Raw genomic sequence first — 24,491 nt, 5'->3', positions numbered from 1 at the left:
AATTTCTGAATTTCCGGGGTTTTTGTTTTACGAATTTACGATTTTTTTTTTTTTTGAATTTCCGATTTTTAATGAATTTCCAAATTAGCGAATTTGGTCGAAACTCGTTAAAAAACGAATTTGGAAGCTAAACGAATTGCACATGTCTACTGTACATTATTAAATCAGTTTGCATATTTCATACCTGAGAATACAGTGGAATATGGAAATCGCTGATTGGCCCTGCACTTGCACCTGCCTTCTGGGTTTGGCCAAACCCAGGCACATCCCTGGTTAGGGCTTATACATTCAGCACTGGGGTCTGTGGGCCAAGACACTACCTGCATGGTGCTTTTATGTTCTCCCTTGAGTAGGTTTCCTTAAGGCTCGGTTCACATAGGGGCGACTTGTCAGGCGACCTAGTCGCCTGACAAGTCGCCTCCCGTTCTGTGCTACGGAACCGTTCTAATAGGAGCGACGCAAGTCGCTCCGACTTAGAAAAAGGTTCCTGTACTACTTTGGGGGCGACTTGGGGCGACTTGCATAGACTTCTATACAGAAGTCGTTTTGCAAGTCGCCTCAGAAGTCGTTTGCAGGTCGCCTCGCTGAGGCGACCTGCAAGTCGTGCCGCCCCTGTGTGAACCGGCACTTAGGCAGCCTTTCTCAACCCTTTTAACACAGAAGAACCCTTGAAACAACTTTCCGGTCTCAGGGAACCCCTGCTAAAACTTACTCCATCTACAACTCATGATAGATTAGTGTAGTGTGATAGTGGGAAGGATGCTCCTTACACTTGTGGTCATTGGGAAGAATTAGCCCCTTACAGATAGATAAAAAGATCAATGATGTCAATGGAAACTTATCTAAGACGTAAAATTGTTCATTGCTCAAGGAACCTCTAGCAACCTCTGGAGGAACCCTAGAGTTCCATGGAACCCTGGATGAGAAACCCTGTCTTAAGGTATTCCAGTTTTCTGCCACATTGCATGGACATGTTGGTAGGTTACCTGGCTCCTGTCAAACTTGGCCCTGGTATGTGTGTACAGATTGGCTTTACACATGTGTTATTACCTCATAAAAAAGTTGCCACCAAGAGTTGGATACGACGGACTAAATATTATACGCCTATCCATGCTAGCACAGACTAGTGCAGGATCTCAGGAGCCCTAGACCACCAGGCGGCTCCAACATGCAATGAAGGACCATCTTCTGTGGTTGACACCAGACACCTTCCTTCTGTGACTCATTCTTGGCCATTGGGGTTCCTTACCATATAGATGGGCCAATAGTGAGGCAAAGGTGGCAGGTTCCATCTTGCAGAGGAATATGATCTGTGTTTTACGTATTAGAATGCCCCGCGGAGTGGGGTATCACCCACATTCCGGCTGCTGGAGGCAGTATCAGGACATCTCCAGTGTTATATGAAGGAACCGACCTGAATGAAGACAAGGTTTGCTTAATTGGGAGTTCAGGGCTTTGTGGAGGTATGCTGAACTGCTAGCCGACCCGTCGGCTCTTACAGGCACCATAACGTACCTGTACGTCGCGGCTTTTTTCTGGGTCCACTCGCACACCCGGAAGCTTGAGCTGCCATTCGCTGTAGCACAAGCTAATCAGCTGATCCTGGCCAATGAGTTATGTCCGAGATTCGCTGATCGGCTGAGCGAATGACGGAAGAGAGCCCTGTGTTGATAAGGACAGCAGCAATGTGCCCATTTTTTTGTTTTTTTCTCCCTGCAAAGCTTGGAGTAAAAACAGGCCCATTGCTTAATAACCACTTGCTTACTGGGGTCTTAAACCCCCTTCCTGCCCAGACCAATTTTCAGCTTTCAGCGCTGACGCACTTTGAATGACAATTGCGCGGTCATACAACATCGTACCCAAATTAAAATTTTATCATTTTTTTCACACAAATAGAGCTTTCTTTTGGTGGTATTTAATCACAAGTGGGGTTTTTATTTTTTGCTAAACAAACAAAAAAAGATGGAAAATTTTGAAAAATAAAAATCATGTTTGATAGTTTGTTATAAAATTTTGCAAACAGGTAATTTTTCTCCTTCATTGATATGCGCTGATGAAGCGGCACTGGTGGGCACTGATAGGCTGCACTGATGGGCACAGGTAAGGTGACACTGATGGGTGTTAGTGATAGGTACCACTGATAGATGGCACTGATAGGTGGCACTGGTAGGTGACACTGATGGGCAGCACTGTTTATGAGGCACTGATTGGTGACACTGATGGGTGGCACTGTGGGCACTGATGGGTGGCATTGTGGGCACTGGTAGGTGGTGCTGGTGGGCACTGGTAGGCGGCACTGTTGTGCACTGGTAAGTGGCACTGGCAGGAGCTCTCCTTGATCGGGACCGATGTCCCTCTGAGAGTCGCCAGTGATCGGCTTTTTTTTTTCTCCTCACGTTATCAGCGCTAGGAGAAAAAAATAGACGATTACCGGCTCTGTTTACATCACATGATCAGCTGTCATTGGCTGACAGCTGATTGCGTGGTATGGGGTCAGGATCATCCCTTTACTCCGATCTGTGATCAGCCGAGTCTCATAGACTCGCTGATCAAAGAGCGTGCCGCGCACGCCCTGCAGGGGGCGCGCAGGCCGCTTGGGCACGGGAGGACGTCAATAGACGTACTCCCGGCAAAGAAGGTCCACGCTGTAGCCGTCATTCGGCTATAGAGCGGATCCGAAGCAGATAAAATCAGCACACAGTACACATTGTTAGGCACACAGTTAACCCCTTTCCAGCCGGTGTCAATAATACAGTGACAGTGTATAGCAGGGATATGCAGTTAGCGCAGCTCCAGCTGTTGCAGAACTACAAGTCCCATGAGGCATAGCAAGACTCTGACAGCCACAAGCATGACACCCAGAGGCAGAGGCATGATGGGACTTGTAGTTTTGCAACAGCTGGAGGTCCTCTAATTGCATATCCCTGGTGTATTGGTATTATCACTGATCACTGTATTAGCATCGCTGGTGATGTCAGTGACAATTAGTCAGTTCCCCACCCCCCCAGCATCAGTTAACCACTTCCATACAGCACAAATTCCAGCACTCCTCTCCTACCTGTAAAAATCTTTATTTTTTTGCTAGAAAATTACTAAGACCCCCCCCCCCCCCCCCCCAAACATATATATATATAGTTTAGCAGGCACCCAAGGGAATAAAATTGTGGTCAAATAAAATGGCGGTCGTTGCAACTTTTTATGTCACACGGTATTTGCGCAGCAATTTTTCAAATGTGATTTTTTTTTGGGAAAAGAAAACACTTTCATGAATAAAAAAACAAAACAAGAAAGTTAGCCCAATTTTTTTGTATAATATGAAAGATGATGTTACACCAAGTAAATAGTAACCTCAGATGTCACACTTTAAAGTTGCGCACACTCGTGGAATGGCGCCAAAGTTCGGAACTTAAAGATGTCCATAGGCGACGCTTTCAAATTTTTACAGGTTACCTGGTTAAAGTTACAGAGGAGGTCTGGGGCTAGAATTATTGCTCTCGCTGTAACGTTCACGGTGATGCCTCACATTTGTGGTTCAAATGTCGTTTACATCTGCGGAAGCCACTTATGTATGCGTTCGGTTCTGCGTGCAAGCACGCGGGGACGGGGACGGGGGCGCTTTTCATTTTTATTGTTTAATTATTTTTTTTTTATTTTTACACTTTCCCTTTAAAAAAAAAAAATTTGATCTCTTTTATTCCTATTACAAGGAATGTAAACATCCCTCGTAATAGGAATAGGGTGACAGGTCCTCTTTATGGAGAGATGGGGGGTCTATAAGACCCCCCATCACTCCTCCAGGCTGGAAAGCATCAGACCAAAAAAAAAAAAAAAAAAAGAACGATCTGATGCTTTCCAGCCAAGTCCCTGGCTTTGTTTACCTTTATCCAGCCTGGATGTGACGTCATAACGTCGCGCCCGGGCCTCCCAGAGCCATAGAGATTTCCAGGGGGCCACCTGTCCCTCGGTTTTCTCTGTGACTCTCATCTGGCGGATTCCTTCCCCAGCTCGCTGATTGCAGGGGAGGGCGGCGGGATTGGGGGGAGGGGGACATCCTCTCCCGCCACCGGTAAAAACGATCAAGCGGCTGAACAGCCTCTATGATTGTTCTTATGGTGTAGGGCAGGGATATGCAATTAGCGGACATCCAGCTGTTGCAAAACGACAAGTCCCATCATGCCTCTGCCTGTCATGCTTGTGGCTGTCAGAGTCTTGCTATGCCTCATGGGACTTGTAATTCTGCAACAGCTGGAGGTCCACTAATTGCATATCCCTGGTGTAAGGAATCGCCGGTGTTCTGCCGAGAAAGTTCCCCTCGGCGGATAAGGACCCCCCTCTACTGCGCAGCGCCTGCGCAGTAGGAGCCGGCGGGAATATCCGAAGCGGAATAGTTGGAAATCAGCTGTACACGGCGCCTGTAAGAGGGCCCCTCGCTTCGCTCACCACGATTCGGGCACGGCCTCGCTTCGCTCGGCACTTTTATAGTCTCCCTCTAGGTCCACGTGGATGGTGGGGCTTGAACCTGGACCCAGGCGCCATGTACAGCTGATTGAAGATTTTCAGCTTCGGCTATCTTATCTTCGGCGGCTCCTAGTAGTTCGTACTGTGCAAGCCGCAGGGGGAACTTTCTCGGCAAGACACCGGCTGAAAATAAAAATGATATCTGAATGATGCCTACAAGCTGCACCCATCATTCAGATATCACCAGTGAAATCCGAGGACGTCACATGACGGCCTGCAGGAGGGAAGTGGTTAATGTCAGATTGACTGCCGCACTATTGTGGCCCATTTTGGCCAAAATTTATGAAGATGTTTTTTTTATTTGTTTATTGGATATCTTTTATAGCAGAAAGAAGAATATATATATATATATATATATTTTTTTAAATGTTCAGGTTTTTTTTATTTATATCGCAAAAAAACGCAGAGGTGATCTAATGCCACCAAAAGAAAGCTCTATTTGTTTGAAAAAAAAAATGAATACATTTTATGTGGGTGCAGCGTTGTATGACCGTGCAATTGGCAGTTAAAAGTGGCGCAGTGCTGAATATCAAAAAGTGGCCTGGTCATAAAGGGGGGGGGGAGTAAAATGTTCTGGAGCTGAAGTGCTTAATGTTGGTTCAGCACCAAGCTGGACTTGTGACATCCCAGTCTTAGGCTGGCCATACACTATAACATTTTCTTATTCAAATTCCTTTAGATTTCCCTTCAACTATGTAGTGTCAGGGCCTGTCTGATTGCATACACATTGAAAGGGTTTAGGTTTGACCTCATATTATATGGTTTTGGTAAATCTAAAGGAAAGTTAAACAAGAAAATTGTATAGTGTATGGGCCAGTCTTAAGCCTCGTATACACGATTGGATTTTCGACAGACAAAGCGTCAGACTTTTGTCCGAAGGGCGTGTGCCGGGATCCTGTCTTGCATACTAACGGTACACAATCGTCGGCCAACAAACACGAACGTAGTGACGTACTACGAAGAATTTCAGCTCTTGAGCTCCACCCTTTGGGCCTCTTCGGCTAATGTCGTCTTTGGTGAGCATTGATTCCGAGCATGCATGTTTGTACTTTGGACTTTTGTGTGACGGACTTGTGTACACACGATACGAAAATCTGACAACAGACCATTGTCCGCCGAAAACTTACTAGCCTGCCATCCAACATTTGTTGGCGGAAAGTTGGGCAACAATTGTCTGAAGGAGCGTACTAACGGCCAGATTTTAGGTAGTCTGTCATCACACAATTCCCTGCCGAAAATACGATTGTGTGTACGAGGCTTTAGTCCGTAGGGTTCAATATTGGGTTGGCCCACCCTTTGCAGCTATAACAGCTTTAAATCTTCCGGGAAGGCTGTCCACAAGGTTTAGGAGTGTGTCTATGGGATAAATTAGAGCAGAGACTGCAACCCAGGCCTTCTCGAAGTCCAATATCATCTTTGGACATTTTTAGACTTATCATGGATTTATACCTCATAACTACACTGCTTGTATTTTAGGTATTATGACCAAGCCTCTGCGCCTATAACCTCCTTTTCTCATCCAACATCAGTGCCTGACCTCACAAATGTGCTTCTGGAAGAATGGTCAAACCTTCCCATAGACACACTCCTAAACCTTGTGGACAGCCTTCCCAGAAGAGTTGAAGCTGTTATAGCTGCAAAGGGTGGGCCAACTCAATATTAAACCCTACGGACTAAGAATGGGAAGCCATTAAAGTTCATGTGTGTGTAAAGGCAGCAGGTAAATGGACGTTAAGTCAAGGTTCACAACTATGCGGCTGCGCTTGATGCATTTTTCAGGCACGTTTTCCAGTGCATTTTTAAACCAGCGTTTTTTAAACCAGTTTTCATGCATTTTGCGTTTTTTTTTCTCTTTAAATGCACTGTATAAAGCTGGTTGCCCTTTTGATCTAGTATGGATTCGGAGGGGACCCCCACGCCAAAATAATAAAAAAAAAAAATGGCATGGGATCCCCCCCAAAATCCATACCAGACCCTTATCCGAACATGCCGCCCGGCAGGTCAGGAAACCATACGAGGTTGCCCTGAACCATATGAGGCTGCGTGCCCTCAACATGGGGGTTCTGGTGCTTTGGGGCAGGAGGCGCTCTGCGCCCCCCACCCTAAAGCACCTTGCCCCCATGTTGATGATCGACAAGGGCCTCTTCCTGACAACCCTAGCCGGTGGTTGTTGGGGTCTGCGGGGAGGGAGCTTATAGGCCCTCCACCCTATGTGAATGGGTTTCGGGTACATCGTACCCCTACCCATTCACCAAAAAAGCAGTGAAAAGTAAAAAAAAAGAGCCAGTTTTTGACAAGGTGTCAGCTTCCTTGGCTGAAAACGATAGGAGGGTTCCGTTTCTTTTAAAAAAAATAACATTAGCATATTGAGGAGGAGGGATGAACGAAGGAAGGCACAATAAAAGCAAATTCAACCAATAATAAAAGAAGAAAACAAATACCACTACACCGATAAAGGATAAAATGTATTTTATTTTCCACAATGCAATCTCCAGTATATCCAGTTTATTCTAAGAAGTAGTCCTGAGTTTGAGAATCATCTACAGTAGACGCTTTTAAAGCTTTTCGTTCATTCTTAAAGAGCACCTGTCTGGTTCAGTGATCAGGTCAATACGGATCAGGACATTTTCCAGTAGACTTTGATGCCTTTTTATGAATGGTCAATATTTTAAAATCATTAAAATGTGTAACTGTTACTCTACATGGTTGGTCACTTTGATGTAGTTCCTCATACCTACAAATGGACTTTCTATGGGTTTATGGCTGAACCCCTCAGCCTTCATTTATGTTATTGTCGCCATTGTTTGTACACTAACTAGGATGACAGCTCTATTTTGTACTTCATTTTCTTATCCTATAATGTCCTATTGTTACTTGAAATCTTGATAAAAAGATTGAAACAGAAAATGTGTAACTGTTCTGCCAATAACGGATATTCTCAGACACCACTTGCTATGGAAATGTTCAGCCCGACTCTTGGCCAAGTTGGACTTAAGATGTCCATTTTAGGATACTCCACATCGGTCTTCCTCCTACAATTTGGCAAATCAACCTTCTCCCTGCTACAAGTCTTTTCGGGTTCAATAAATGCCAGAGGAGTGACCCACCATGTGACGGGAGTCACTTTGGGCGGGGGGGCCCATGGAACCCAGAATCCCTTGGAGAGATTGGGGAACCCTTGTTTCAGCTCCCCATGCACCTACTATGTATAAGTCACCCTCTGTGTATTGTGCACAGGGTGACTGAGAAAATGATGGACAGCAATATAATGGACACTGAGAATGTGGTTTGGTTTACTTAAAGTGGAACAGTAATATTTTTCAACAATATCGCTTAAGAAATCTATGATGCATTAATTCCACTGTATCAGAATGATGGAACATTGTAGGAGTTTTGTAGACTGTTGCCATGCCATCTGCAATCCCTGAATAATCAAAGCACTGCTATGGTCTTCAATGTAGGAGTCGGTCCATCTGCTACTGGGGGCTCCTACTATTGTGTGAAGGTGTTCTGTGTTTATACTTATAATGTGTATTGTGTCTTCTGAGCTAGAAGATAGCAAGTCTGACCTTAAAGGTCAGACCTCTGAGTCTCCTAGGCTGGTTAAATGACTAGTTAATTAGCTCATGTTAATTTATGTTTCTGGTTACATTTTGTATTGTTAGGGTAATATGATCAGGAGGGGGAAGCTCCTTCCCAAGTGTATAAAAGCCTGTATTCTTGTTCAAATAAACAGTTATTATTCTGGTTTACTCCAAAACTGGTATTGCCTAGTTATTGGGGTAACTATAGCCAGACTTGCAGGTCTCGTTTTCCAGAACTTGGGAAGCAGCTTCTTGGCGGAGATACCCAACAGGGTGTCCGGAGTCCGTCACACACCACATCACCAAATTTTGCATGAGCTCTTCCTGCTATCACGTTAATCCTCTGTAACCAGTTTTATTATATAATTTGCTTGATTTAGAAAAAAAGGCTCCTTTTCAACAATTATGCAGTTTAATTGCAGGACTATAAAAAAAAAAAAAAGGTTAATGAGAGAAGGAGTTAATTTGGGCCAATTCGGCTAAACTAAGGGTTCAATATAAACTTTTTTTTTTGTCGGTCTGCTTTAACTGACATCATATGCAGATCTAAAGCTCATCCCTTTGACCTGTAGACAAATATTAAAGCGGATCTTCACCGTCAAATCTAAGTTGCCTCCTCTCCACCCCTTTTCCCCTCCTCTTTGCACAGAGTGCACTTTTTTTTTCATGAAAAAACTTTGAGCCTGCCCCTCATGAACTTCACTTGTCTAGGTGAATGACGTACATTATGCCCACTGTGCCTCCTGGGATATGCACATCACATATCCCAGGAGGCAAAGTCCTTCTTTGAAAAAGCAGAAGGGGGCGTAGGCTTAGTGACATGTCATCGTGACTTCACATAAGAAAAAGATGGCGGCGCGGGACTGAGCAGGTGCAGAATTCTGAGAGGATTCTGCAGGAAACCACTGGGCGGATCAGTACAGTGCCTTGAAAAAGTATTCGTACCCCTTGAAATTTTCCACATTTTGTCATGTTACAACTAAAAATGTAAATGTATTTTATTGGGATTGTATGTGATAGACCAACACAAAGTGGCACAAAATTGTGAAGTGGAAGGAAAATGATAAATGGTTTTCAACATTTTTTACAAATAAATATGTGAAAAGTGTGGCGTGCATTTGTATTCAGCCCCTTTTACTCTGATACCCCTAACTAAAATCTAGTGGAACCAATTGCCTTCAGGAGTCACCTAATTAGAGAATACAGTCCACCTATGTGTGATTTAATCTCAGTATGAATACAGCTGTGCTGTGAAGCCCTCAGAGGTTTGTTAGAGAACCTTACTGAACAAACAGCATCATGAGGGCAAAGGAACACACCAGACAGGTCAGGGATAAAGTTGTGGAGAAGTTTAAAGCAGGGTTAGGTTATAAAAAAAATCCCAAGCTATGAACATCTCATGGAGCACTGTTCAATCCATCATCCGAAAATGTAAAGAGTATGGAACAACTGCAAACCTACCAAGACATGGCCGTCCACCTAAACTGACAGGCCGGGCAAGGAGAACATTCACCAGAGAAGCAGCCAAGAGGTCCATGGTAACTCTGGAGGAGCTGCAGAGATCCACAGCTCAGGTGGGAGAATCTGTCCACAGGACAACTATTAGTCGTGCCCTCCACATGTCTGGCCTTTATGGAAGAGTGGCAAGAAGAAAGACATTGTTGAAAGAAAGACATAAGAGGTTTGGTTTGCAGTTTGCGAGAAAACATGTGGGGGACACAGTAAACATGCAGAAGAAGGTGCTCTGGTCAGATGAGACCAAAATTGAACTTTTTGGCCTAAAAGCAAAACGCTATGTGTGGCAGAAAACTAACACTGCACATCACCCTGAACACACCATCCACACTGTGAAACATGGTGGTGGCAGCATCATGCTGTGGGAATGCTTTTCTTCAGCAGGGACAGGGAAGCTGGTCAGAGTTGATGGGAAGATGGATGGAGCCAAATACAGGGCAATATTAGATGAAAAACTCTTAGAGCCTGCAAAAGACTTGCGGAGGTTTACCTTCCAGCAGAACAATGACCCTAAACATACAGCAAGAGCTACAATGGAATGGTTTAGATTAAAGCATATTCATGTGTTAGAATGGCCCAGTCAAAGTCCAGACCTAAATCCAATTGAGAATCTGTGGCAAGACTTGAAAATTGCTGTTCACAGACGCTGCCATCCAATCTGACAGAGCTTGAGATATTCTGCAAAGAAGAATGGGCAAAAAAGTCACTCTCTAGATGTGCAAAGCTGGTAGAGACATCCCCAAAAAGACTTGCAGCTATAATTGCAGTGAAAGGGGGTTCTACAAAGTATTGACTCAGGGAGGGCGCTATACAAATGCACCCCACACTTTTCACATATTTATTTGTATAAAATGTGGAAAACCAATGATCATTTTCCTTCCACTTCACAATTATGTGCCACTTTGTGTTGGTCTATCACAGTGATGGAGAACCTTGGCACCCCAGATGTTTTGGAACTACATTTCCCATGATGCTCATGCACTCTGCAGTGTAGTTGAGCATCATGGGAAATGTAGTTCCAAAAACATTTGGCGTGCCAAGTTTCGCCATCACTGATCCTTAACATAAAATCCCAATAAAATACATTTGTTTTTGGTTGTAACATGACAAAATGTGAAAAACTTCAAGGAGGCACATAGCACTGTATCTGAAACGGTTGCACCTATAACAACGTTTAGACAGGGCTCAAAAAAAAAAAAAGGGTGGAGAGGCTGGAGATCCGCTTTAAGTATCAATTTTACTTTGTATCTCTCTATCTGGCTCTGAACAATGTACATAAACACCGTGTCAGGAGGCCTGTTTTTTTACAGAAGAAACCTGTATGGACAGCATAGCCCGGGCTGTCATTTTGACAGTAGGGAATTGGCAAGTGCAAGGAGAGAAGGGAGCAGCAGAAGGAACGGGGCATTCTTTACACATCCTGTGTACTTTGATGACATATTTTCTCTATGTTTGTAGTATGTACAAGTGTCCACTAACGGTTAATACTTTGTGGCTTTGGCCCGTAACTTTTATGAACAGTCAATCGTGCCGAGCTGCATACATTCCCAGCAGATCCCTCACATACTTGTGACACAACTGAGCCCTGAGCTCTGTAGCATGTGGACAGTATATTTTACTAGTAGGTAGGTTAGCAGGTAGACAAATAGAAGTATGGCCTAAAATCAGTACCATAGACTTGACTAAGGTAAAGCCTGACCAATCTTTCATATTTTGAGAATGTTTTGTTATCATTATTATTATTTTACAACATTTTGTAGTGAACAGCACACTGATTGAGGTGCCCCATTCAACGAAGGTGACAGGTCCTCTTTAAAGAATGGGAAATCGTTATTTTTATGGTCAAGCTGATATCCCGAGCCCTATAGCAAGGTGTGCACACATATATGGAATATTTTACTCCACCATGAAAACACGACTAAAATTCAGTTACAATCTTTACTCCACTCCAGTCCATCTTTTTTCTTCTCAGTGCTCTTCCACCTAATGAGGAAGAATGAATTAAAGAGCTAAATCAAACGCTTGCCTCCTGCTCAACGTCGGTATCAAGACCGCGGCATGCTGCAGCTTTGACATTTTTAAAACCACAATGTGAAAAATTGGATCTTCATCGGAAGTAAAAGACGTTGGTGCACACCTCCCCTTACAACATCTCTTCAGCGGGTTTATGAGGTAGTTGGAGAAGCCGAGGCGGAACGGACAAAGCTCAAATAAGTTGATTCCGACAATGCTGCGTCATAGGGCAACATTTTTGCGGCAATTTTTTTTTTTTTTTACATCATTTTAAGTCAACCATCAGAAATTTTTTGCTGCAATGCTTTTCATGGGGGGGGGGGGGAGATAGAACACTACACTCTGAGAAAACGGCCCAAGTGTAGCGAAAGTGAAAGTAAAAGGGGCTTCAGCCTAGCTCCTCCAAGGTAATGCCCCTCCCCCCTCATTTCACTCCGCCTACAGTAGTCATAGAGGTCGCTGCATTTTTAAATCATTTTAAGTCAACCATTAGAAAATCTTTGCTGCAATTCTTTTCATGGAGGAAAAAAAGGAGATCGAACACCGCATTTAGAGAAAGCAGCAAAAAGTGAAAGTAAGAGTAAAAGAGACACAGCCTAGCTCCTCCCAGGCCATCCCACCTTCTGATGTGTTTGGCCCGCCCACAGGGCCTAGTCATAGAGATCTTTTCACATTTGAAAACCTTAGCATATTTGTTTTACAATCACATTTTCATTTGCAACCACTAGATGGTGACTCACAGTACATACAGTAGAAGACCATCAAGAAGCCAGTGGAGAGTGCAATGCGTTCCTGACAAATGTCCTCGGAGCTGGAGGCCTTCTTCATATGTTCTGTGACACTGCCACCTATCTCAATCGGAAGAGGTTTGTTTAAAATATTTATAGAACAAGATTGTCATATACAGACGACAGGTTTCGGGGGATGGACCTCCCCCTTCTTCAGGGTTATATAATGGTTAACAGGTTTAATCAAGGTGGAGTTTGCTTAAGTCTGGGGCAGTGTTTCTCAACCTTTTTCCATTTTTCCAGTCAGGGTGTCCTTGAAAAAAAAATGTAAGTCTCGAGGCACCCCAGGAAGTCCCAACCACCGAAACGCGTTGGCTGTATCTAATATTGTCGTTCCATAAACATTTTAAAGCAAACTTCCAACCGAGATGATCGTGTCTACTAGGTGCTCCCAAAAGCACATATCCAGATTTTGATCTTCTGATGACCGATTTCTGTGATCAGAGAGGCAGCAGCCTAGGGCCTGAACGGGGTCTACACACACACACTAGAGGTTCAAAACCTCCAAGGAGAACAACCCCTCTTTTCATTCCTATTGGTTCCAACACTATCACATACCTACCAGCTACATATCTCTATGTAAATTCTACTGCCCAAAGGTGTGAAGGCATGACCGCTGTGCGACCTTGCTTGCTTTTCTCTGGCTCTTGGGGCGCTATTCCCCCCACTCACACCAACAATGGCACACTATTCCTCCAAATGACACAAATGATGGGACATGCTTTCCCCCACTGACACCAATGATGGGGCATTATTCCCCCCATTGACACCAATGATGGGGCACTATTTCCCCCACTGATACTAACAATGGAGCACTATTCCTCTCAGCGACACCAACAATGGCGCACTATTCCTCGCATTGATACCAATGATAGGACACTATTCCCCCCACTGACACCAATGAAGGGGCACTATTCCTCACAATGACAATGATGGGGCATTTTTAAAGACACCAGAACATTTTCTACTCCTACCTAATACACTGCTTTAGGCTGCTGACCACCAGGCCTGAACTTGAACATGTGGGGAAGGGAAGACATTAAGCCTGTGTAAGCTCCAACACAGACTGGCACAGTGCTTAAACAATAAACAGAGATTAGACACACCTCTGACAGAGGAAGCATGGCGACAGTGACTAACAGTGGGCGGGGGGGGAGAGATACCAAGAGCACCTTTGATGGGCAAACTAACACATTCCCTTCAACTACAATCTGGGAGGACCTCAGCTGGTGCTGTAAATAGAGATTCACTGATTATTAAGGCAAGTATTTTAGGTGAATGTCATAAGTTGGTGGCTTCCACTTGGTGGTCTTGCCTTAGTCTGTATCAACAGATAGAGGACTAAATGTCAAAGTCAAAATATCTATTTTAAAGGAGAAGCTGCTATAACCAACTAATGCCGTGTACACACGAGCGGAATGTCCGACAGAAAAAGTCTGACAGGAGCTTTTGATCGTATATTCCGATCGTGTGTATGCCCCATCTGACTTTTTACGTCAAAAATTCTGACGGACCTAGAAATAGAACATGTTCTAAATTTTTCCGACGGAACCAATTCCTATCGGGAAAAACGATCGTCTGTATGCTGTTCTGACGTACCAAAAATGATGCATGCTCTGAAGCAAGTACGAGACGGAAGCTATTGGCTACTGAACTTCCGTTTTCTAGTCCCGTCGTACGTATTGTACGTCACCGCGTTCTGGACGGTCGGAATTTGGTGTGACCGTGTGTAGGCAAGACAGCTTGAGCGGATTTCCGTCGGAAAAACCTTCAGAGTTTATTCCGATGGGAAAACCGGTCGTGTGTACAGGGCATAAGACTTCTTACACCTTTTGCTTGTAGGCACAGCCCCAACCCACTATACGACACCCTGACAAGCTGCCCCCTGCCCTTGCACTGCTACAACAGGGATGCTTTCTACCTTGGTTTGGACAAGATCCGCTATTACATGGTAAGGAGGAGTGACCAGAAACAATTGTTAGAAACACGGAGATGTCAGAAGTAAACTGTTGTAGTGTTTCTAAATGTATGATGGAGCTATGCCACTTAGCATTATCCCACACTAACAGTGCCCAAAAGAGTCCTTCTTTATATTAGTTGCCTCCTTAACTGGGCACAAACAGCACAAAGCTGTCCTTCAAGTGGACGGACTGATGCCTCTGAAGAGCCGAGTTGCAGGAAAAACCTTTGCGGCACACGGAGCAGACATAAGGTCTGTTGCCGCTGTGAATCCTCTGGTGACGGACGAGAGCCGACTTGAAGGAAAAGCATTTGCCGCACTCGGCGCAGGAGTACGGCTGCTCCCCCGTGTGAACCCGAATGTGACGGGCCAACTCAGAATGGCAGCTGAAGCCCTTGCCGCAGTCTGGGCAAGCGTAGAGGGCATTTCCCTGGTGGATGACCTTGTGGTGCAAGGACAGGCTCGACTTTCGATTGAAAACCTTCCCGCATTCTGGGCACGCGTACGAGTTGGCGCTCACATGGCTTTGCTGGTGCTGCAGAAGGCTGTCCTTGCTGTCGAAAAACTCCCCGCACTCGGTGCAGGAGAAGAGGTCGTCGATCTGGCACACAATGATGTTTGAATCCCCACTGAAGCTGACCTCCGTATCAGGAACTACATCAGGCTTGCTGTTCAGGTGGACCTCCTGGTGGAGAAGAAGGTTGGCTTTCGACAAGAAGCTCTTCCCGCATGTGGGGCAGTCGAACTGCTTTGAGTGGGTTTTCTGGTGGGTGACGAGGCCTGACTTGCTTAGGAAGTTCCTTCCGCACTCTGTGCATGTATAGGGGTTCTTGAAGTGGACCAGCTGGTGGGTAGTCAGCTCCAACTTGCTGTCAAAATTTTCTCCGCAGTAGTGGCATCGAAAGGGCTGGTTTTGGACCAAGCGGGAGTACAGCACAGAGTCTGGGTCATAAGGCACATCGTAGGTGGTCTTGGCATTGAAGTGACTCTCCATGTGGTCACCGAGATCCGACTCTGTGAAGAAACACTTGCTGCAGACTGAGCAGATAAAGGCTTGAGACTCCGTGTGGGTCAGCTGATGTTTGGAAAGTTCAGAGTCACTCATGAAACATTTCCCACACTGCCGACACTCGTAGGTCCACGTCCTCTCTGGCTTTTGAACCCGTACAGAGTGGATAGATGAACCGTTGTGGGTCTTTGAAGGTTTCAGACCGCCATTATGTCTCTTATTTAGGTCCCGTCTTTCACGTACAACCGACTTGTTCTGTTCCTTATTGAAGCTGCAATCCCTGCGGCCCTGCTCTGTAGATATCAGGATTTTGGTGATGATGACGTCATCATCTTCTGGTGGTTCTTCTTTGATGTTAGAGGCTGGACACACTATTGCACCCGGCGGTGTAGAGCTCCTGTTTTCTACACAGCTTTTTTCCTCATGTGAAGCAATGTCTGAGACAATGTGAGAACTTCCACCAGGTTCTGGTAATTTTAGAGTTTTGTCATTATTTGGGTGCTTCAACATGTGGGCCTCAACATCTTCAGAGGTTTCAGTGGCCGGAGGTAAGTCTAATGAACAGGAATGGGACCAATTAGAGCATAATATTATAAACCTGAACACACAAACACCACCATAAATACGTCTCCTCTTACCCGGTGATGTGAGAGGCGGCTGGTTTTCCATCATGACGTCCTTGTAGAGATCCTTGTGTCCTTCTATATACTCCCACTCCTCCATGGAGAAATAGACAGTGACATCCTGACACCTTATAGGAACCTGACACACACAATGATACAGTCACCATCCAGACACATCCCTTGTCTGTTACTGGATAATGTCCCAGAATTCCCGGCACCGCTCACCTCTCCTGTCAGCAGCTCAATGATCTTCTGGGTGACATCCAGGATTTTCTTATCGTTTTTTCTCTCAGCGGTTAGGGAGGGAGGTGGAGGATCACTGAGCTTCTTTATTGGTCCATAATCCTAAATAATGAGATAAAAAAAGTATCACGCATCAGATTACCCTCCCAGAATCCTCCCCAACTGCATGGACAGCTGTATTGTATTAAAGTGGCATAAGGCAGTGACAAAGGCATAATGAGCTAGTATGCGTAGCATACTAGCTCATTATGAATTACTTACCTTAGATCGAAGCCCCCACAGCGGTCCTCATACACCGCTCCGGCCGGCGACATCGCTCCCGGAGTTACTTCCGGGTATCGCAGGCTCCGGCGCTGTGATTGGCTGGATCGGCGATGACGTCACTCCCACGCATGCACGCGGGAGCCGCCGGTAACGGCATACTAGCTGAAGCAACGGCACGGACATGCCATTGCATCAGTGCGCATGTGCTGATGACGTCGGCACATGCTGATACAGGGGATATCTCCTAAACCGTGCAGGTTTAGGAGAAATCCTGGGGAGCTACAGGTTAGCCTTATTATAGGCTTACCTGTAGCAAAAAGTGGTTATAAAGAGTTTACAACCACTTTAATAAAGATAAGATTGAGGTCACGTGACCTCCCAGAATCCTCCTCACCTCTCCGGTCAGGTCTGTTTTATTAATAGAGATAAGAGTGATGTCATGTGACCTCCCAGAATCCTCCTCACCTCTCCGGTCAGCCAGCCATGATCCAGATATCACCACCACTTCTCAATGACTTATATATAGTACGTTGATCGGAAAATGGTAAATAGAGATTAGAGTGATGTCATGCGACATCCCAGAATCCTTCTCATCTCTCCAATTTAATAGAGATCGGCCTTTTGGCTAAGATCAAGTGTAGGATCTGTTCTTATCAGTTGCCAAGTGTAGGTGCTGTGCTACTATCCCGACCAGGGTGGAGGTTGGGATGGTGGCTATGCAAATCCACTGGTCTTAATGGTAACCTAGAAGGTTATTGGTTGGTATCTATTTGCCCGGCACCCATAAAATCCCACTAAATTACTTTCCTGACTATACAACCTAGAAGGTTAGTATCGGCAGGAACCGAAACGGTTGTGTCCGACGAACTGGGATCAGGAGTAGGCTCTCCCTGAGAAAGCCGGAAAGGTACTCCTGGTAGGGATGGGGGCTGCACTGATCTGGCCGAAGGCCAGGTCCCAAAAGAAGCTTGTGGTGCATTTGCCCCTGGAGTGGCAGTCCAGGGGTGCTGTAAATCTCACTGGGGTGGGGTGGGGTGGGGGGCAGTTTGAGTTTTATTGGCACCAAGGTCACTGCACTACACACACTTTTTTTTCGCACCTGCCTCTAGGGCCGAGCCTTTTGGCTGGGACAAGAGGAATTTTGTATTCCTGGCCACTGCATTGCACAATGGCACTTTTACCACTTTCCTTCCCCCCACTTTTATTTGTGCGTTTGTCACTTTTTTTTTTTTTTTTTTCGATTGGTGTACACATTTGTCACATCCGACTGGTAGGGTGTAGGTGCTTGGGCCTGCCCTGAAAGTCTTGGGAGGGGATAGGCCTTCTGGCTTAGTGCGCCCTCTCTTATGGGGTCTCCCTTCGGGGGAGCCCCACCTAGTACTTGGGGTGGTCTGTTTAGGCAGACCTCCCAGAGAACCGGGTCCGTCTGGTTTTAGCCAGATAGACCAGTGAAGTACCCCAGTCCCCGTCTGGAGCCTAACGCCCCGGGGGATCAGGGCAAGGGTCCTTTCTCTTTGGAGGGAGGACTATGTGTACACCCTGTGCACGTTTTATGTTTTACTTTTTGGTGTGTTTTTCTTTTTTTGCAGAGAGTTGAAGTCATGTGACCTCCCAGAATCCTCCTCACCTCTCCGGTCAGGTCTGTGTTTTATTAATAGAGATAAGAGTGATGTCATGTGATCTCCCAGAATCCTCCTCACCTCTCCGGTCAGCAGGTAGATGATCTCCAGGGAGAGCCGTATTATCCTCTCGGTCACATGACCCCGGTCCGTCTCCTCGATTGGTCGCTGGAACGCTGACTCTTTCATCTTTCCAGTGACTTTTTATAATGCATAAAAAGGATTCCAAATCTGTAATTTTATCCCTGTTAGGGGGAGAAATGTGAGATTATCAATAACAGTAATAATAATGAGAACGGAGTGCATATTATGAATACATATTATTATATTATTTATAAATAATATTAATATGTTTTAATAATATATCTTCACATTTTACTATCATGTATTATTATATGATGTAGATGTAATACAATAATAATGACAGAGTCTGAGTCTTGAGATAAAGGACAATATAATACATAGATATATGATAAAATGGTACACACATCCATACAATCTATATATAAAACAATAAAGTATAATATTTATAATAAATGTGACCCAGCCACCCACAATAATAATAATGAGCCCCGTACCGTCCCCTCTATATAATGACACACTGACCAGTCCGCCTCCTCTGGGCTACAAAACACACCGGATATCCGGTGGGCGGAAACAAACAAAGGAACCGGAAGTGGAAGTTTGGTTGGGATCAGTGGGAAGCGGTGAGCGCTGTGCGTGCGCGTCCTCGCCCGACACGGATCAGCTTCGGGGCTCCGCCCCCCCTACGCGGTAGAGAGTGGGCCAGGCTTAGACGGAATGATCTGTGCCTCAAGAGCGGCGCAGGCCCCGCCCAGCGCCCCTTACAGACGGCTTCTGTCTTATTGTGGTGCCGCCCCCACTCATCCCAGACTCCGCCCACTCCCATAGATAATGGCTCCTGTGCAGAGAGAAGATGGGAAGCAGCAGCCTCTGTGCGGAGATCTGGGCTCCACTGTACCCAGTGAGGGGGGAGGGGGTCATCTATATACCGTTCCTTTAAGGTGTGTAGGGGGATAAGGGTCACCCACAGCAGGGTGCCCCTTTGTGGTGTAGAAGAGGGTAAGGGTAACCCACAGCGGAGTGCCCCTGTATGGGGTGTAGAAGAGGGTCAGGGGTAAGGGTAACCCACAGCGGAGTGCCCCTGTATGGGGTGTAGAAGAGGGTCAGGGGTAAGGGTAACCCACAGCGGAGTGCCCCTTTATGGGGTGTAGAAGAGGGTCAGGGATAAGGGTAACCCACAGCGGAGTGCCCCTTTATAGGGTGTAGAAGAGGGTCAGGGATAAGGGTAACCCACAGCGGAGTGCCCCTTTATGGGGTGTAGAAGAGGGTCAGGGGTAAGGGTAACCCACAGTGGAGTGCCCCTTTATGGGGTGTAGAAGAGGGTCAGGGATAAGGGTAACCCACAGCGGAGTGCCCCTTTAAGGTGTGTATGGTCGGGGCTCTGAAAGCAGATCAGAGCCCCGAAAGCAGATAAGGATCTTTATTTTAGTCACATGACTGGAACTTTCCAATCTCATTGGCTGGGAGTTGAAAATGTCACTTTTTTTTTATAATCCGGATCCTGGTCTCAGAGTGTTGGTTTAGTCCGGAGATCTCCAAACCTCTCAGTAGGAGGAGCTCATCCTGCGCTCTACTGAATATCCGCTGGCTGAGAAGTCCATTCTACCAATCTATGAATCGTACATGGATGGATGGACGGGGGTGATGGGAAGCTTTTCTGGAATCAACATGAAATTCAAAACAAAAATTAAAACACTTCAGTAAAAAAAGCAAAGTCCCCCCTTACATCAAAGTCCACCTTAGGAGTTCTCCCATACATCAGGGTCCCCATCAAAGTCCACCTTAGGAGTCTCCTATGATGTCAGGGTCCCCATCAGAGTCCACCTTGGGTGTGCCCCCTTACATCAAAGTCCACCTTATGAGTCCCCCCTTACATCAGGGTCCTCATCAGAGTTTACCTTGGGAGTGCCCCCTTACATCCAAGTCCACCTTAGGAGTTCTCCCTTACACCAGGGTACCCATCAGAGTCCACCTTAGGAGTCACCTGTTACATCAGGGTCCCCATCAGAGGTCACTTTGGGAGTGCCCCCCTTCATCAAAGCCCATTTTAGGAGCTCCCCTTACATCAGGGTCCACCTTAGGAGTTCCCTCTTACGTCAAGGTCCCCATCAGCATCCACCTTAGAAGTTCTCCCTTACATCAGGGTCCCCATCAAAATCCACCCTAGGAGTCTCCTATAACGTCAGAGTCCACCTTAGGAGTTCTCCCTTACATCAGGGTCCCCCTCAAAGTCCACCTTAGGCACCCCCCCTTTACATCAGGGTCCCCATCAAAGTCCACATTAGGAGTCTCCTATAACATCAGTGTCCCCATCAGAGTCCACCTTAGGAGTTCCTCCTATACATCAGGGTCCCCATCAAAGTTCACCTTAGGAGTCTCCTATAACATTGTGGGTCCCCATCAGAGTCTACCTTGGGAGTGCCACCTTACAGAAAAGTCCACCATGGGAGTTCTCCCTTACATCAGGGTCCCCATCAAAGTCCACCTTAGGAGTCTCTTCTAACGTCAGGGTCCCCATCAGAGTCCACCTTATGAGTTTCTCCTATACATCAGGGTCCCCATCAAAGTTCACCTTAGGAGTCTCCTATAACATTGTGGGTCCCCATCAGAGTCTACCTTGGGAGTGCCACCTTACAGAAAAGTCCACCTTAGGAATTTTCCCTTACATAAGGGTCACCATCAAAGTCCACCGTAGGAGTCCCATGTTACAACAGGGTAGCTATCAGAGTCCACCTTAAGAGTGCCCCCTTGCATCAAAGTCTACCTTAGGAGTCCCCCCTTACACCAGGGTCCCCATCAGAGTCTACCTTGGGAGTGCCCCTTACATCAAAGTCCACCTTAGGAGTTCTCCCTTACATCAGGGTCCCCATCAAAGTGCACCTTAGAAGTTCCCCCTTACATCAGGGTCCCCATCAGAGTCCACCTTAGGAGTCCCCTGTTACATCATGGTCCTCATCAGAGTTCACCTTGGGAGTGCCCCCTTTATATCTAAGTCTACCTTCGGAGTCCCCCCTTAAATCAGTATCCCCATCAGAGTCCACCTTGGGAGTGCCCCCCTGCATCAAAGTCCAGTTTAGGAGTTCACCTTACATCAGGGTCCACCTTAGGAGTTCCCCCTTACATCAGGGTCCCCATCAGAATCCACCTTAGGAGTTCTCCCTTACCACAGAGTCCACCTTAGTAGTTCTCCCTTACCACAGAGTCCACCTTAGGAGTCCCCCTTACATCAAGGTCCCCATTAGAGTCCACCTTAGGCGCCCTCCCTTACATCAGGGTCCTCATCAGAGTCCACCTTAAAAGTCCCCCCTTACATAAGTGTCCCCATCAGACTCCACCTTAGGAGCTCACCCTTACAGCAGGGTACCTATCAGAGTCCACCCTAGGAGTACTCCCTTAGATCAAAGTCACCCTATTAGTGCCCCCTTACATCAGAGTCTACTTTAGGAGTCCCACCTTTACATCAGAATTCACATTAGAGCCCCCCTCACAACCAAGTATGCCTTTGGAGTCCCCCCATTCATCAGAGTTTTCATTAGAATCCCCTGTACATCAGGGCCCCCATCAGATTCCCCTTTAACATGTCCCCAACAGAGGAGGAAGCAAACACTCATCCGCATCTTCTATAGGTGTTTCTGAAGACCCTGATGCACATCCACAAGGAACCTGAAGCATCTTCTGATGGTGTTTGTGAAGATCTTGATGCACCTCCACAAGGAACTTGGAGCATCTTCTGAAAGTGTTTCTGGAGAACATGATGCACATCCACAAGGAACCTGGAGCATCTTCTGAAGGTGTTTCTTTAGACCCTGATGCACATCCACAAGTAACCTGAAGCATATTCTGAAGGGGTTTCTATAGACCCTGACGCACATCCACAAGAAACTTTGAGCATCTTCTGAAGGTATTTCTGAAGACCCTGATGCCCATCCACAAGGAACCTGAGGCATCTTCTGAAGAAGTTTCCGAAGACCCTGATTACGCATCCACAAGGAACCTGAAGCAACTTCTGAAGACGTTTCTGAAGACCCTGATGTAAATCCAAAAGGAACCTGTAGAATCTTCTGAATGAGTTTCTAAAGATCCTGATGCGCATCCACAAGGAACCTGGAGCTTCTTCTGAAAGAGTTTTTGAAGACCCTAATGCACATCCACAAGGAACCTGGAGAGCATCTTCTGAAAGAGTTTCTAAAGACCCTGATGCACATGCACAGGGAACCTGGAGCATCTTCTGAAGGTGTTTCTGAAGACCCCGATGCAGATCCACAAGGAACCTAAATGATCTTCTGAAGGTGTTTATATAGACCCTGATGTACATCCACAAGGAGCCTGGAGCATCTTCTGAAGACCATGATTACGCATCCACAAGGAACCTGGAGCATCTTCTTAAGGAGTTTCTAAAGATCCTGATGCACATCCACAAGGAACCTGGAGCATCTTGTGAAGGTGTTTCTGAAGACCCTGATGCACATCCACAAGGAACCTGGAGCATCTTCTGAAGATGTTTCTAAAGATCCTGATGCGCATCCACAAGGAACCTGGAGCATCTTCTGGCGGTATTTCTGAAGACCCTTGAGCACATCCTCAAAAAAGTGGTGATCAAGATGATCCATCTGGAAAAAGCTATTTAGATGTAGCCATTTCTCATATGGACAAGAGCCTGAGCCCCTTGTCTGCAGACCTGAGGGCCAAAAGCTGCCTGACTGACTATATACTACATCTGGCTAGTTGCACCTATGGATTTTAATGTAAATGTATTCTCCGGATATGATTAAGTAGCCTGGGTGAAAAACACCCTTGAGCTCTTTGAAGGAAACCAAGACTACATAATGGCCTCTATAGCTATAGATACAGTCTTATGGACAACTCTAGATGTACATATACATTTCACCAACCTGGTGCCTAAAAATTCTTTTAAAGTATAGGTCTCGGTAAAATATTCAGGAAGTTTGTTATTACCACACATGCCTCTAGCTACAATACTTAATAACCCTTCTTTAAACCAAACCCTGGCTATGAGTAGCCTGAGAGATTTCAGTAGTGGGATAATTAAGGTTTTTGTCAAGTGTACGACCTGCTAACTTTGGAAGACATGTCCAGCTTTATTATATTGCAAACCTCTCATCACATTACCTCCTGTTTTTCATCTGTTTGTGCTGTTCAATTCTCAAAAACATTCCTATGCACTCATTTTGCTGCCCAGAGTCTTTTATCTTTGTTGTACACATTTTATTTTTTACTGCCTTAATAATAGTTGGAATATAGTCCAAGCTAACCCCAACATTTTACCCATAACCGTGGGGGGGGCAGGTAATTCTTGTTGCTGTCTTATGTGAACATTTCACCGAACCGGAAAGAAGACAACATAATTTATTCATATCTAACTCCTCTTTACGTATTTGTACTCATTTGATAAACCGCCTAATACAGAGTTATTGAAACTGAAAGAAACCAAGACTACCTGGAGACCCTTACATACAGTAATGGGTCAGCTAAGCACCGATGGTAGGACATTCCTGTCCCGATTTTAGGATGTAGGCCAAAGTGTCAACCTTTCCCTACCCTCTTTCATCCCATCTGTGTACATAGGTGCAAAAGAAGGGCCCCCTTTCCCGATGGTGTTGCCAACTTGAGGTGGATTGGCTTGTGAGCCTGTAGCAGCAGGAGCCGTTGCCCCTGATGGGGACATCCCAGCAAGACAGATCTTAAGGCGATGGACCAGGCTAAGAGTGACACCCTGCACTCCTCCCTTGCTAGACTAGCTGATATCTGGCTTGATGAGCGTTAGGGGTGAGAACAAAATGTCCTTTCAGTTTTATTTTTTTTTTTAAGGTTGCTTAAGTTTATTTATGAAATAAAAGGCAAAATAAAACTGATAAAAAGGTCTGTATGTCCTACACAACAGTATGATTACTTTACCAACAAGGCATCCAGGAAGAGGATGTGGCTTAACTGTCCCTCATACCTCACCTGGGGGTATTATTACCATACCACAGAGCAGACAGGGGGAAGAGGTATCACTGTTCCTCATACTTCACCTGGAGGTATTACCATACCTTAGGGCAGGCGGGAAGATGGAGTAAAAAAGTGCATCATACATCACCTGGGGGTATTATTACCATACCATAGGGCATACGGGAGGAGGAAGTGTAACTCTGCCTCATACCTCACCTGGGGGTATTATTACCATATCATAGGGCATCCAGGAGAAAGGACTGTAACTGTACCTCATTCCTCCTCTGGCAGTATAAATATTGTACTATAGGGCAGTATG

At 45.8% G+C, this 24,491-nt stretch overlaps 1 protein-coding gene across 4 annotated transcripts; it reads right to left on the bottom strand.

Moving 5' to 3' along the window:
- Positions 1-6,970: 6,970 nt before the first annotated feature.
- Positions 6,971-18,816, bottom strand: LOC141106632 (uncharacterized). 4 transcript variants are annotated; one of them, XM_073597567.1, is made up of 5 exons: positions 18,743-18,816; positions 18,218-18,381; positions 16,236-16,355; positions 16,026-16,149; positions 6,971-15,941 (listed from the first exon to the last, which is right to left on the bottom strand). In XM_073597567.1, exons 2-5 carry the CDS (start codon positions 18,323-18,325, stop codon positions 14,524-14,526), a joined length of 1,770 nt encoding a protein of 589 aa, XP_073453668.1. In that variant the 5' UTR covers positions 18,326-18,381; positions 18,743-18,816; the 3' UTR covers positions 6,971-14,523. The 4 variants fall into 4 exon arrangements, with proteins under 4 accessions (XP_073453668.1, XP_073453671.1, XP_073453669.1 ...); XM_073597570.1 differs by having other exon boundaries at positions 18,218-18,367; positions 18,743-18,809; XM_073597568.1 differs by having other exon boundaries at positions 18,715-18,799.
- Between the last annotated feature and the right edge of the window lie 5,675 nt (positions 18,817-24,491).

This window comes from Aquarana catesbeiana, linkage group LG08 (genome assembly GCF_042186555.1).
Source record: "Aquarana catesbeiana isolate 2022-GZ linkage group LG08, ASM4218655v1, whole genome shotgun sequence".
Classification (NCBI taxonomy): Eukaryota; Metazoa; Chordata; class Amphibia; order Anura; family Ranidae; genus Aquarana; species Aquarana catesbeiana.
Note: the sequence above shows the minus strand (reverse complement) of the source record. Positions and strands in the feature narration are given on the sequence as shown.